The sequence below is a fragment of the Hemiscyllium ocellatum genome, chromosome 12, assembly GCF_020745735.1.
Source record: "Hemiscyllium ocellatum isolate sHemOce1 chromosome 12, sHemOce1.pat.X.cur, whole genome shotgun sequence".
In the NCBI taxonomy this organism is placed as follows: domain Eukaryota; kingdom Metazoa; phylum Chordata; class Chondrichthyes; order Orectolobiformes; family Hemiscylliidae; genus Hemiscyllium; species Hemiscyllium ocellatum.
This window is the reverse complement of record NC_083412.1, coordinates 67,988,107-68,000,750: the sequence shown is the minus strand read 5'-3', so window position 1 is coordinate 68,000,750 and position 12,644 is coordinate 67,988,107. Positions and strand designations below refer to the sequence as shown.

The 12,644-nt window shown below is 41.3% G+C and overlaps 1 protein-coding gene across 1 annotated transcript in view; it reads left to right on the top strand.

The window, feature by feature from the left end:
* Positions 1–12,644, top strand: part of LOC132820811 (E3 ubiquitin-protein ligase DZIP3-like) — a 131,168-nt gene that overhangs the window by 10,472 nt on the left and 108,052 nt on the right. The window contains exons 3-4 of the mRNA XM_060833126.1: positions 4,637–4,671; positions 6,026–6,075. Of these exons, the coding sequence (XP_060689109.1) occupies positions 4,637–4,671; positions 6,026–6,075 (85 nt within the window). The remainder of the gene's footprint in view (positions 1–4,636; positions 4,672–6,025; positions 6,076–12,644) is intronic.

The following is a 12,644-nucleotide window of genomic DNA, read 5'->3' as shown; positions in this document are numbered from 1 at the left end:
AGACAAAGTCTTTTCCATGGGTTGGGGGAGTCTACAACTAGAGGGCATAGATTTAGGTTGAGAGGGGAAAGATATAAAAGGGACATAAGGGGCAACATTTTCGTGCTGAGGGTGGTACATGTATGGATTGAGCTGCCAGAAGAAGTGGTCGAGTCTTGTACAATTGCAACATTTAAAAGGCATTTGGATGGAAATATGAATAGGAAGGGTTTGGAGAGATTATGGGCCGGGTGCTGTCAGGGGGGACTAAATTGGGTTGGAATATCTGGTCAGCATGGACAGGTTGGACTGAAGAGTCTGTTTCCGTTTTGTACAATCTGTGACTCTATGATTCTATGATGCTCTTCCAAGGTTCCTGTATTTGTTAGGATCTTTTTGATCAAGAATCAACCTGCTATTAGCTTCTGAGCCTGGCCTCACAAACAAAGCTTGTCTGTTTTTTTCCATTTTGCCATAAGTTATTTAAAAGCCCACAACTCATTTCCAGCTCACAATTCAAAATTGATAAAAGGCCAAAACTAAAAATTATGAAAGATCAGCCAGGTTTTTAACAATTTATAAAATATGAGATGATCGGCTTGTTTTCAAAATTAAAGCTCATTTCTTTACAGAAGCAGTAGCTGAATGGATATAAAATTAGCTAAAGGATTTAGATAAGCATAAGGTGTGGCATTTTGGTAAGGCAAATCAAGACAGGACTTGCACAGTTAATGGTAGGGCCTTGGAGAGTGTTGCTGAGCAAAGGGACCTTGGGGTGCAGTTTCATAATTCCTTGAAGGTCGAGTCAGAGGTAGGCAAGGTAGTGAAGGAGGTGTTTGGTACATTGCTTTCATTGGTCAGTGCATTGAGTATAGGAGTTGTGATAGAAAAGCACAGCAGATCAGGCAGCATTCGAGGAGCAGGAAAATCAACGTTTTGGGCAAAAGCCTTTCATCAGGAATAGAGACAAGGTGCCTGCAGGATGGAGATATCTCTCCACCCCGCAGGCACCCTACCTCTATTCCCGATGAAGCGCTTTTGCCCGTAATGTCGATTTTCCTGCTCCTCGGATGCTGCCTGACCTGCTGTGCTTTTCCAGCACCACTCTAATCTAGACTCTGGTTTACAGCATCTGCAGTCCTTGTTTTTACCTATAGAAGTTGTGATATCATTTTACACAGGACATTGGTTAGGCCACTTTGGAATACTGGGCTCAATTCTAGTTGCCCTGCTATAGGAAAGATGTTATTAAACTTGAAAGGCTGCGCAAAAGATTTAAATGGATATTGTTGGAGTTGGTGGTTTGAGCTATAGGAAAGAGGCTGAATAGCCTGGGGCTATTGTCGCTGGAAAGTTGAAGGCTGAGGGGTGACCTTATAGAGGTTTATAAAATCGTAAAGGGCATGGATTGGATGAATAGCCAAGGGTGGAGGAGTCCAAAGCTAGAGGGTATAGGTTTAAGGTGAGAGGGGCAAGATATAAAATGGACTTAAGGGGCACCGTTTTCATGCTGAGGGTGGTGTGTGTATGGAATGAACTTCCAGAGGAAGTGGTGGAGGTTGGTGCAGTTGCAGTATTTAAAAGTTATGTGGATGGGTATATGAATAAGAAGGGCTTAGAGGGATATGGGCCTGAATTAGCTTGGGATATCTGTTTGGCATGGATGTTGAACCGAACGCTCTCTTTCTGTGCTGTACAACTCTATGACTCTATGACAGGCAGTAGAGATGGAAAGTTTTTAGTCAGATCTGAAGCAGATTTGTTTTGGTAATCCTCAAAGGTCAATAATGAGAATAAGGGCTATTCATGGTATATATTAATAACATGGGTTTGAATTTACAAGGAATAATTTCACACTTTGCAGATGGTACAAACTCAGAATCATACTTACCATGGAGGAGAATTATAACATAACTAAGAAATATATAAACAGGTGAAGTTGGTAGACACAGCAGATGAACTTAATGCAGTGAAATTCACTGTGATTAATTTTAATGAGGAGAATGAGAAGCATATTACAAATTAAATATACATTCTAAGAAGTAGATAAACAAAACAGCCTTCGAGGAGTGGAAAGATTTGAAGGCTGTTGAAAGAGCTAGAATATTTGACCTTATTAATAGAGTTTAGAATAGATAAGCAAGGAGTTTATGCTAAACATTTATAAAACTTTGCTAAGGATCCAGATGGTATCTAATTCTGGCACATTAGGAAGGACATACACTGTGAGGAGAGGTTTGATAGAAATGTACCAGTGATGAAAGACTAAAGGTATTGGGATTGTTTTCCTTTGAACTGAGAAGATTGAGGGGAGATTTGACAGAGAAGTTCAAAATGATATGGGAATTTTAATAATGTTAAGGAACAACTGTCTTAAATAGCAGAACAGTTGCTGACCAGAGAAGGCATTTTAAGGTTGTTGAAAAATAACTACCTTAAATGGAGTGGGATGCATTGCCTCTTGGAGAATGAAAGGAGATTTCATAATAACTTTCAAAAAGCAATTCACTAGATACTTGAAATGGAAACATTTGTCGGGCTATAGAAAGTAATTTAGCGGTGGATTAATCGGTTGGTTCTTCCAAAGGGCAGGTACAGTGAATCAAATGATGTGCTTTTGATAAGGTCTCACATGGGAGACTGTTAGCAAAGCCCTATGCGATCCAAGGAAATTTGGTAAATTGGATATACAGTTGGCAGCCTGACATGAAGCACAGGGTGATGGTGGAGTGGTGTTTATTTGATTGAAAGTTTTGGCACCCTTGCTGTTTGTAGTTTAAATAAATGCTTCAGATATCATTGTGTAGGAGGGTTGATCAGGAAGTTCGCAGAGAAATTGGAGGGTGGTAAATAATGAGGAGGATAACCTTGGATTAGAGGAGGATGTAAATGGGCTGCATATATGGCCTTAGTGGCATGACCAGATGGGCTAATGGGCTGAGAAGTGGCAGATGGAATTTAATTCAGATAACTGTGAGGTGCTGCATTTTGGGAAAGCAAATCTTAGCAGGATTTATACACTTAATGATAAGGTCCTAGGGAGTATTGCTGAACAAAGAGACCTTGGAGTGCAGGTTCATAGCTCCTTGAAAGTGGAGTTGCAGGTAGATAGGATAGTGAAGAAGGCGTTTGGTATGCTTTCTTTTATTGGTCAGAGTACTGAGTACAGGAATTGGGAGGTCATGTTGCGGCTGTACAGGACATTGGTTAGGCCACTGTTGGAATATTGTGCGCAATTCTGGTCTCCTTCCTATTAGAAAGATGTTGTGAAATTTGAAAGGATTCAGAAAAGATTTACAAGGATGTTGCGAAGATTGGAGGATTTGAGCTATAGGGAGAGGCTGAACAGACTGTGGCTGTTTTCCCTGGAGTGTCGGAGGCTGAAGGGTGACCTTACAGAGGTTTACAAAATTATGATGGGCATGAATAGGGTAAATAGGCAAAGTCTTTTCCCTGGGGACAGGGTGTCCAGAACTAGAGGGCATAGGTTTAGGTTGAGAGGGGAAAGATATAAAAGAGACCTAAGGGGCAACATTTTCACACAGAGGGTGGTACGGTATGGAAATGAGCTGCCAGAGGAAGTCGTGGAGGCTGGTACAATGCAACATTTAAGAGGCATTAGGACGGGTATATGAATAGGAAGAGTTTGGAGGGATATGGGCTGGGTGCTGGCAGGTGGGACTAGATTGGGTTGGGATATCTGTTCAGCTACTCCAGTTTCAATTAAATATTTGAGTAAAACTCAGGAACAGATAGAATTGTGGTGCCCTCTTATGTCAGTATGAGTGTAAAATTATAAAATTAAGACTTTTAATGTATTTTACTTCGCCTTTTCCCTTCCTCATTTGAACGCGATTCAAGATCTATGCCTGTGAAGCCCAAGTCTTAATTTTATAATTTTACACTCATACTGACATGAGAGGGCACCACAATTCTATCTGTTCCTGAGTTTTACTCAAATATTTAATAGAAACTGGAGTAGCTTATTTAGTCTGTGCAATCTGTTTTGTCATTTAGTACAGTGTTGACCAAGTTTGATCTGTAAATTAAATCCATTTTTTGTCTTTACTCAATATCCTTTATTATCTTAACTGCAAAGGTCCATCAATTTCCGTTGTGAGACTTCTAATTATCCAGAGTCCACAGTGCTTTGAAGGAAAAAATTCTACATTTCTGCTCCCCCATTTGTGAGAAAGTGTTTTCTGATGGCCTAGATAGCCTAACTATATTTTTTTTGTATACCCACTCATTCGTGATTCTCCTACTTTCTTTCTACTCTGTTGAATCCTGTTGACATTTTTCTTTATTTTTAAGTACAGGTACTGTTCGGTTAAGTGTTATATATTAACTTACATATGAATCAAAACTCAGTGGTATAATATCTGTCAAAAGAATAAATGATTTAGTTTCAGCCATCCACTGATATTGCTTTTGAGGCTCACATCATTGTCAAGATTGACATGGGAAATCATTGCCATTTCTCAATGACACAACATGCTACAATACTGTCATCCACTTTATGTACCAGTTTAAATGACTATATACTTTCATATATGTTTTTAAAAGGATTTTTATGTGATCTTTTCAGTCAGAGTTAATTCACAATTCATGGTGAAGTTGTACTGTTATTAAACTATATGTTTTTCCTTGCTTTCAGATTAACTGTAATGCACAAGGCTCAAGTGATACTAGGTAAGAAATGTGCTTGTATATCTCTTGATGGATATCAGCAATGAATAAATAACAAATATTGCAGTTCACTGAAAGCTAAATTACATGATTTGTGATAACCAAGTGTCTTAATATCCAGGGCTAAGCAAAAAAATCTGCAGATGTTGGACATATTTACTAAATATGGCGAAACAAAAGGTAATGATCAATAGTCATAGTTTTACTCAAATAACATTATGAGTAGAGAACTTCAGGGGCTAGAAATTATGGGATCTTTGGGATGACATGGTAGCCCTCTTGATGAAGGACTCTTGCCCAAAACGTTGATTTTCCTGCTGCTCAGATGCTACCTGACCTGCTGTGCTTTTCCAGCACCACTCTCATCTTGACTCTAATTTCCAGCATCTGCAGTCCTCACTTTCACCATGGTGGCTCAGTACCGCTGTCTAACAGCACCAGGAACCTGGGTCGACTCCACTGTCAGGCGACTGTCTGTGTGGGGTTTGCACCTTCTCCTCGTATCTGCCTGGGTTTCCTCTGAGTGCTCCAGTTTTCCCCCCACATCCAAAAATGTGCAGGTTAGTTGAATTGACTTGACTAAATTGTCAGTAGTGTTCAGGAATGTTCAGCCTACATAGGTTAGCCATGGAAAATGCAGGGTGACAAGGATAGTGTAGGAGGGTGCGTCGAGGTGGGATGTTCTTCAGACAGTTGGTGTAGACTCAATGGCCTACTTCCACACTAAGGAATCTACAATTCTTTACTATGCACAGTCATTTTAAGTGATTTGAATAAACTTTTTAAAAATTATAAATATCCACTCGTCAAATTATGTTAAGAAGTAGGATGATGATAGAAAATACATCAAAAAAGTGTGAAGCTTTAATAGTGCATAAAATGAATCACAAATGAAAGTGTATTTGCGGCAAGGCTTACAAATGTAAATTACTTGTTATTGGATTATTTTTATGTCTCAATCAGTAAAATGAAAGCTCAAAAGCACAAACAAAATTGTCAGTTTTGTGATTTCTATTCAAAAATTCAGCCTGTAATTTTTTTTACTACTTTTCTGTTTTAGTTTAAGTTTTTTTCTGTGTGAAACCAGCTGATTTGTGTTTCTCTCCTAATTAAGCCAATTTTATCAAACTTTTAAAAATGCTGTGTGCGCCCAGGAGCCTGACTGCTTATGACTGCTGATAGTCATTGTTAAAAAGAATACCTATTTAAAGAAATATATGAGCGTTTCTTGGATTGATTCAGGAATTTTAACCAACAAATAGTTTAGCTATACAAAGGGCAAGGTCAGTGGTTCATTGCCAGAATTGTCCTGAATGTATTGAGAAATTCAACAACAAACCTCTTAATTTTATCCTAGGATAAAACGTGTGCTTGAAGCAAACAATGAAGGTTTCCGCCCTAAAAGAGGTAATAAATCTTTTGTGTTTATTTATTTTAGCTATTTATGGAAGATTTCAGTGCTAATATTCAATGCAGCAATTGTGTTTATATGTATTCCTCTTCAATAGACAATGTCAGAGATAGCAGATGCCAGATATCAATCATTGTCAGCTACCATTGAGTATTGTATCATAAATATTGTGGTATTCCAGTTGGAAGGCACCCACTTTGAATATTTCAGTACTGCATTCTGTTAAAAAAAATTGTAGATTATGAATCTACAGTTGTTCTTAGTCTTCACACTGAAATTCTGAAATAATTTGGCCTGATTTGGTTATTGCACCTAATCAAAGACCATGGAACATAGAATAGTACAGCATAAAACAGGCCCTTCAGCCCTCAATGTTGTGTCGACCTTTTATCCTATTTTAAAATCAATCTATCTACATACCCTACATTTTACATACATCCATGTACCTATCTAAGAGTTGCTTAAATATTCTGTGCATCCACCACTTTCACCTACTTCTGATATCTGCCCTAAACCTCCCTCCAATCACTTTAAAATTATGCCCTCTCATGATAGCCATTTCCCACTCTGGGAAAAAAGTCTCTGGCTATCCACTCTAGCTATGCCTCTCATCATCTTGTACACTTCTATCAAGTCACCTCTCATCCTTCTTTGCTCCAATGAGAAAAGCCCTAGCTCCCTCGACCTTTCTTCATAAGACACGCCTTCCAGTCCAGGCAGCATCCTGATAAATCTCCTCTGTACTCTCTTTAAGCTTTGACATCCTTCCTATAATGAGGCAACCAGAACTGAACACAATATTCCAAGTGTAATCTAAGCAGGGCTTTATAGAACTGCAGTGTAACCTTGCGACTCTTAAACTCAGTCCCCCTGCTAATGAAAGCCAACACGCCATGCACCTTCTTAACAACCCTATTAACCTGGGTGGGACCTTTGAGGGATCTATGGATTCCTTTGTTCCTCCACACTGCCAAGAATCCTGCCTTTAACCATGTAATCTGCATTCAAATTTAACCTTCCGAAATGAATCGCTTCACACTTTTCCGGGTTGGACTCTATTTCGTAGCCCAGCTGTGCATCCTGTCACTGTTTCGTTACAACCTACAACAGCCCTCCACACTATCCATAACTCCACCAATCTTTGTGTCATTGGCAAGCTTACTAACCCACCCATCCACTTCCTCATCCAAGTCATTTATAAAAATCACAAAGAGCAGAGATCCCGGACAGATCCATGTGGAACACCACTGGTCACTGAGCTCCAGACTGATACTTTCCATCTACTACCGCCCCTCTGTCTTCTGTGGGCCAGCTAATTCTGTAGCTAGACAACCAATGCTGTCTGTACCCCGTGCCTCCTTACTTTCTGAATGAAGCTACCATGGGGAAGTCTATCAAACACCTTGCTAAAAACCATAAACACCACATCCATTGCTCTCCCTTCAGTGTGTTTGTCACATCCTCAACAATTTCAGTAAACCTTGTAAGGCATGACCTGGCCCTCACAAAGCCATGCTGTCTATCTCTAATCAAGCAATGCTTTTCCAAATAATCATAAACCCTGTCTCTTAGATTCCTATCCAGTAATTTGCCTACCACTGACTGGTCTGTATTTCCCAGGGTTATCTCTACTCCCTTTCTTGAACAATCCAATCCTCCCTCCAATCAACTGGGAATACTCTAGTGGACAGTGAGGACGTAAAGATGACAGCCAAAGACACAGCAATCTCTTCCCTCACTTCCTATAAAACTTAGGGTATATCCTGTCTGGTGCAGAGGGCTTATTTATCCTCATATTTTTCAAACTTTCCAGCACATCCTCCTTCTTAGCATCAACTTGTTTGAGTGTATCAACCTGTTTTGCGCTGACCTCATAAAGGACTTCCTCCGACTCCAGAGGCAAGTTCCCTCCACTATCCCTGATTGGTCCTACCATCAGTCTGCCATCCTTTCATTCCTCACATAAGTGTAGAACACCTTGGTTTTTTTCTTAATCCTACCTGCCAAGACTTTTTCATGCCCCCTTCTTGCTCTCCTAAGTTCATTCTTAAGTACCTTCCTGGCTACCTTGTAACCCTGTAGAGCCCGGTCTAATCCTTGCCTCCTCAACCTTAAGAAAGTTTTCTTCTTCCTCTTGACTAGGTATTCTACATCTCTTGTCATCCAAGTTCCTTCGCCCTACAATGTCTCCCTTGCCTCAGCGATACAAACCTGTCCAGTCCTGCAGCAGGTGAGTGGCACGGTGGCGCAGCGGTTAGCACTGCTGCCTCACAGTGCCAGAGATCCGGGTTCAATTCCCGCCTCAGACAACTGACTGTGTGGAGTTTGCACATTCTCCCCGTGTCTGCGTGGGTTTCCTCCAGGTGCTCCAGTTTCCTCCCATGGTCCAAAAATGTGCAGGTTACGTGAATTGGCCATGCTAAATTGCCCGTAGTGTTAGGTGAAGGAGTAAATGTAGGAGAATGGGTCTGGGTGGGTTGCGCTCAGTGGTTCGGTGTGGACTTGTCGGGCCTGTGTCCACACTGTATGTAATCTAATCTAATCTAATCTAAACAACCTCCACATTTCTGTCATGCATTTCCCTGAGAACATCTGCTCCCAATTTATATTCCACAGTTCCTGCCTAAAAGCATTGTAATTTTCCCTCCCTCAATTAAATACTTTCCCAAACAATCTGTTTCTATCCCTTTCCTTGACTGTAATGAAGGTCAGGGAGTTATGATCACTGTCACTGAAATGCTCTCCTAGCGAGCGATCCGACATTTGACCTGGTTCATTGCCAAGCACCAAATCCAATATGACCTCCGCTCTAGTTGGCCTATCAACATATTGAGTCAGGAATCCTTCCTGGACACACCAAACAAAATCTGCTCCATCCAAATTATTTGCACCAAGGAAGTTCCAATCAATATTAGGTAAGTTGAAGTCATCCATGACAACAACCCTGTTACTTCTGCACATTTCCAAAATCTGCCTCCAAGTGTGCTCCTCGGAGTCTCTTGAGGGGTCTGTGGAAAGCTCCCAATAAAGTGACTGCTCCTTTCCTTTTTCTGACTTCCACCCATACTGAGTCTCTAGATAAACCCTCCTCAACAATCTCCCTTTCTGCAGCTGTTATACTATCCTTGATTAGCAATGCCATTACTGTACCTCTTTTACCTCCCTCCTCATTCCTTTTGGAACATCTAAACACCGGAATACCCAACAACCATTCCTGTCCCTGTGATATCCAAGTCTTCGTATTGGCCACAACATCATAGCTCCAAGTACTGATCCATGCTCTAAATACATCACCCTATTCCTGACATTTCTTGTGTTAAAATAAACACATTTCAACCTACCACATTGACTTCAACTTTGCCTTATCAACTGTCTGTCTTTCCTCACAGACTTTCTGCATGCTGTATCTGCCTGTTCACCAGCTATCCCATCCTCTGATCTATAGTTCCGGTTCCCATCCCCCTGCCAAACTCATTTAAACCCTCCTGAAGACCTCTTGCAAACCCCCCACCCAGGATATTGGTGTCCCTCCAGTTCCTCCTTGTACAGGTCCCACCTTCCCCTGTAAGTATCCCAATAATATACATATCAGCTCTGCAACCACCTGTTCAGCTGCACTCGCTCTCTGCTTCTAACCTTAATAGCCCGTGGCATGTGTAGCAATCCTCAGATTATTACTCTGCTCGCCCTGCCTTCTTGCTTCCAATGTAGCCTGTAGACCCGGGTTCAATTCCCGACTCAGGCGACTGACTGTGTGGAGTTTGCATGTTCTCCCCGTGTCTGCGTGGGTTTCCTCCGGGTGCTCCGGTTTCCTCCCACAGTCACAAAGATGTGCGGGTCAGGTGAATTGGCCAAGCTAAATTGCCCGTAGTGTTAGGTAAGGGGTAAATGTAGGGGTATGGGTGGGTTGCGCTTCGGCGGGTCGGTGTGGACTTGTTGGGCCGAAGGGCCTGTTTCCACACTGTAAATCTAATCTAATCTAATCTAAATCCCTATATTCACTTTTTAGTTCCTCATCCCCTTTCCTAGCCATGTAATTGGTACTGATGTGTACCACGACTTCTGGCTGCTCACCCTCCCCCTTAAGAATCCTATAAACTCAATCCGAGACATCCCTGACCCTGGCACCTGGGAAGCAATGTACCATTCGGAAATCTCGTTCACAACCACGGAATCTCCTGTCTGTTTATCTAACCATTGAATCTCCTATCACTATCACTCTCCTATTCTCCCCTTACCTTCTGGGCCACACAGCCAGGCTCAGTGCCAGAGACCTGGCCACTGTGGCTTTCCCCTGATAGGTCGTTTCCCCCCGCCTCCCCCCCCCCAATAGTATCCAAAGCAATATACTTATTATGGAGAGTAACGGCCACAGGGGATCCCTGCATTGTCTGCCTGTTCTCTTGTCCTTCCCTGACAGTCACCCAGCTACCATTATTGGGTAATTTGGGTGTGACTACCTCCCTATAACTCCTCTCTACCACCCCCTCAGCCTCACGAATGATCTGAAGTTCATACAGCTCCTGTTGCAGTTCCCTAATGCGATCGGTGGAGAGCTGGAGTCAGGTGCATGCAGATGAAATTAGCAGGGACACTAATGGTGACCCTTACCTCCCATATCCTGCCAGAGGATCATGCAACTGCCCTCGCTTCCATCTCCACTGCTCTGAATTACAAAAAGATTAAAAATGCCTAACCTTACCAGAGTTTTTGTTGGTTAGAGGGGAAAGACGGGTAGGAGACACTACATATGTAGTGTTTCAGGTTTAGCCACTGTCTGATTATATTAATTCACTTACCCAGCAGTCTCCATGTCCGCTTCTGCTCCTGTTCAGCCTTCACTCCACTGACTCATGAGGTAGATATCTAATATTCTAATTTACCTTCCTGTCTGGCCTCACTTCACTTTTGTGCCTCAATTTATTTAAAAACCCAGTGCAAAGATTGTGCAGTCAGTTGTAATGTTAGCCTGATCCTCAGATACATGGGAACTGTACTGTGATACTCTGTTGTCCTAGGACCCTTGACTGACCCAGCTGCTTCCCCTCTGTCCTCAATCCATGTGCTCAGAGTAACATAATTGCCCATTAACTTGCATTCTTGATTAGCCAGCACCACCCATTCCCCAAGAATGCTGGGTAACAGAAATGTCTCTTTAGCATCATGGAAAATTTACTGCACAGAAAAAGGCCACTTGGCCTTCTGTGCCTGAGCTAATCAAATAATGAGGCTTCCAGTCTGATCCCACTTTTGAGCATTCAGTCTATAGCCCTTCATGTTATGTCACTTGAGGTACAAAGACATACACCCCTTTTGAATGAGTCAAAGATTTCTGTCTTTCTTGTCTTTGCGACCATGAGTTCTGCTGCTTTCTGAGTGTAAATGTTTTTCCTTATTTCCCTTCTAATCCTTCTACCAATCATGTGAAATCTAGATCCCTACCTTTCTCCTAATGTGTAACTAAGCCCTATTAGTCCATTCCCTCCATTTCTTATAATTCTATACATCTAAATCAAATCTATCTTTATCCTTCTCTCTGCTGAGGAAAATAATCCCGGTTTATTTAATCTTTTCTCACAGTTGTATATTCAAGTCCTGGAAAACTCCTGATAAATCTACTCTGTACCCTGTTTAGTGCAATTACATTCTTTCTGCACACAGTACTTGAGTTGTGGTGTAACAAATGATTTATAGGGTTCCAATATAAACTCCCTGCCCATACATTCTGTATCTTAGAAACGATTTGATATGTCTGAACAACATTATCAACTTGATCTACCACCTTCAGGGATCTGTAAAAATCCATTCCCAAGTTTCCCCACTACCCCTGCAATTCTCAGTACTCTTATTTCCTGTGTATTCCTTTACCTTGTTTGATCCTACCCAAATAGTTCACCTCACACTGATCCAGTCCAATGATATTCATATAGGTTGTAAGATTTTAAAATGTTAGTTTTGTTTTGCTATTCCTTTATGGGATGTAGATATCTCTGTCATGACCATTATTTGTTGTCTATCCCTAATTGTTGTTGCACTGAATGGTTTGCAAGGCCATTTCAGAGGACGATTAAAAGTCAGCAACATTGTGTCGTGTGTTGGCCAGACTAGGTAAGGATAGCAGATTTCCTTCGCTAAGAAACCTTAGTGAGCCAGATGGGTTTTTACAACAATCAGTGATAGTTGCCATTGTCAGTATTACTGAACCTAGCTTTACGTTGCAGATTTATTAATTGGAATTTTAAAGAAATGAATATATCTTCCTAAAGCACTAGCCTGGTCTTCTGGATTTCAAGTCCAATGACATTAGTACCATACCACAATTCCCCCTTGTGGGATGGAATACTTTGACATCTCATTACATTGAATAAAATAGAAATACAATCCTGAATTTGATGTATTATGGTTTCTTTCACAGTTAGTGCTATCATCAGTTCACATGAAGATCTGTTTAAAATCTTGGAAAACATTTTGACATTTATTAATCATCTAACTGGAAAAAGAGGTGAACTACCTTTGGTAGTGTCTTGGTCTTTTTGATAAGATGCAGCATGTACATGAGCTGGGG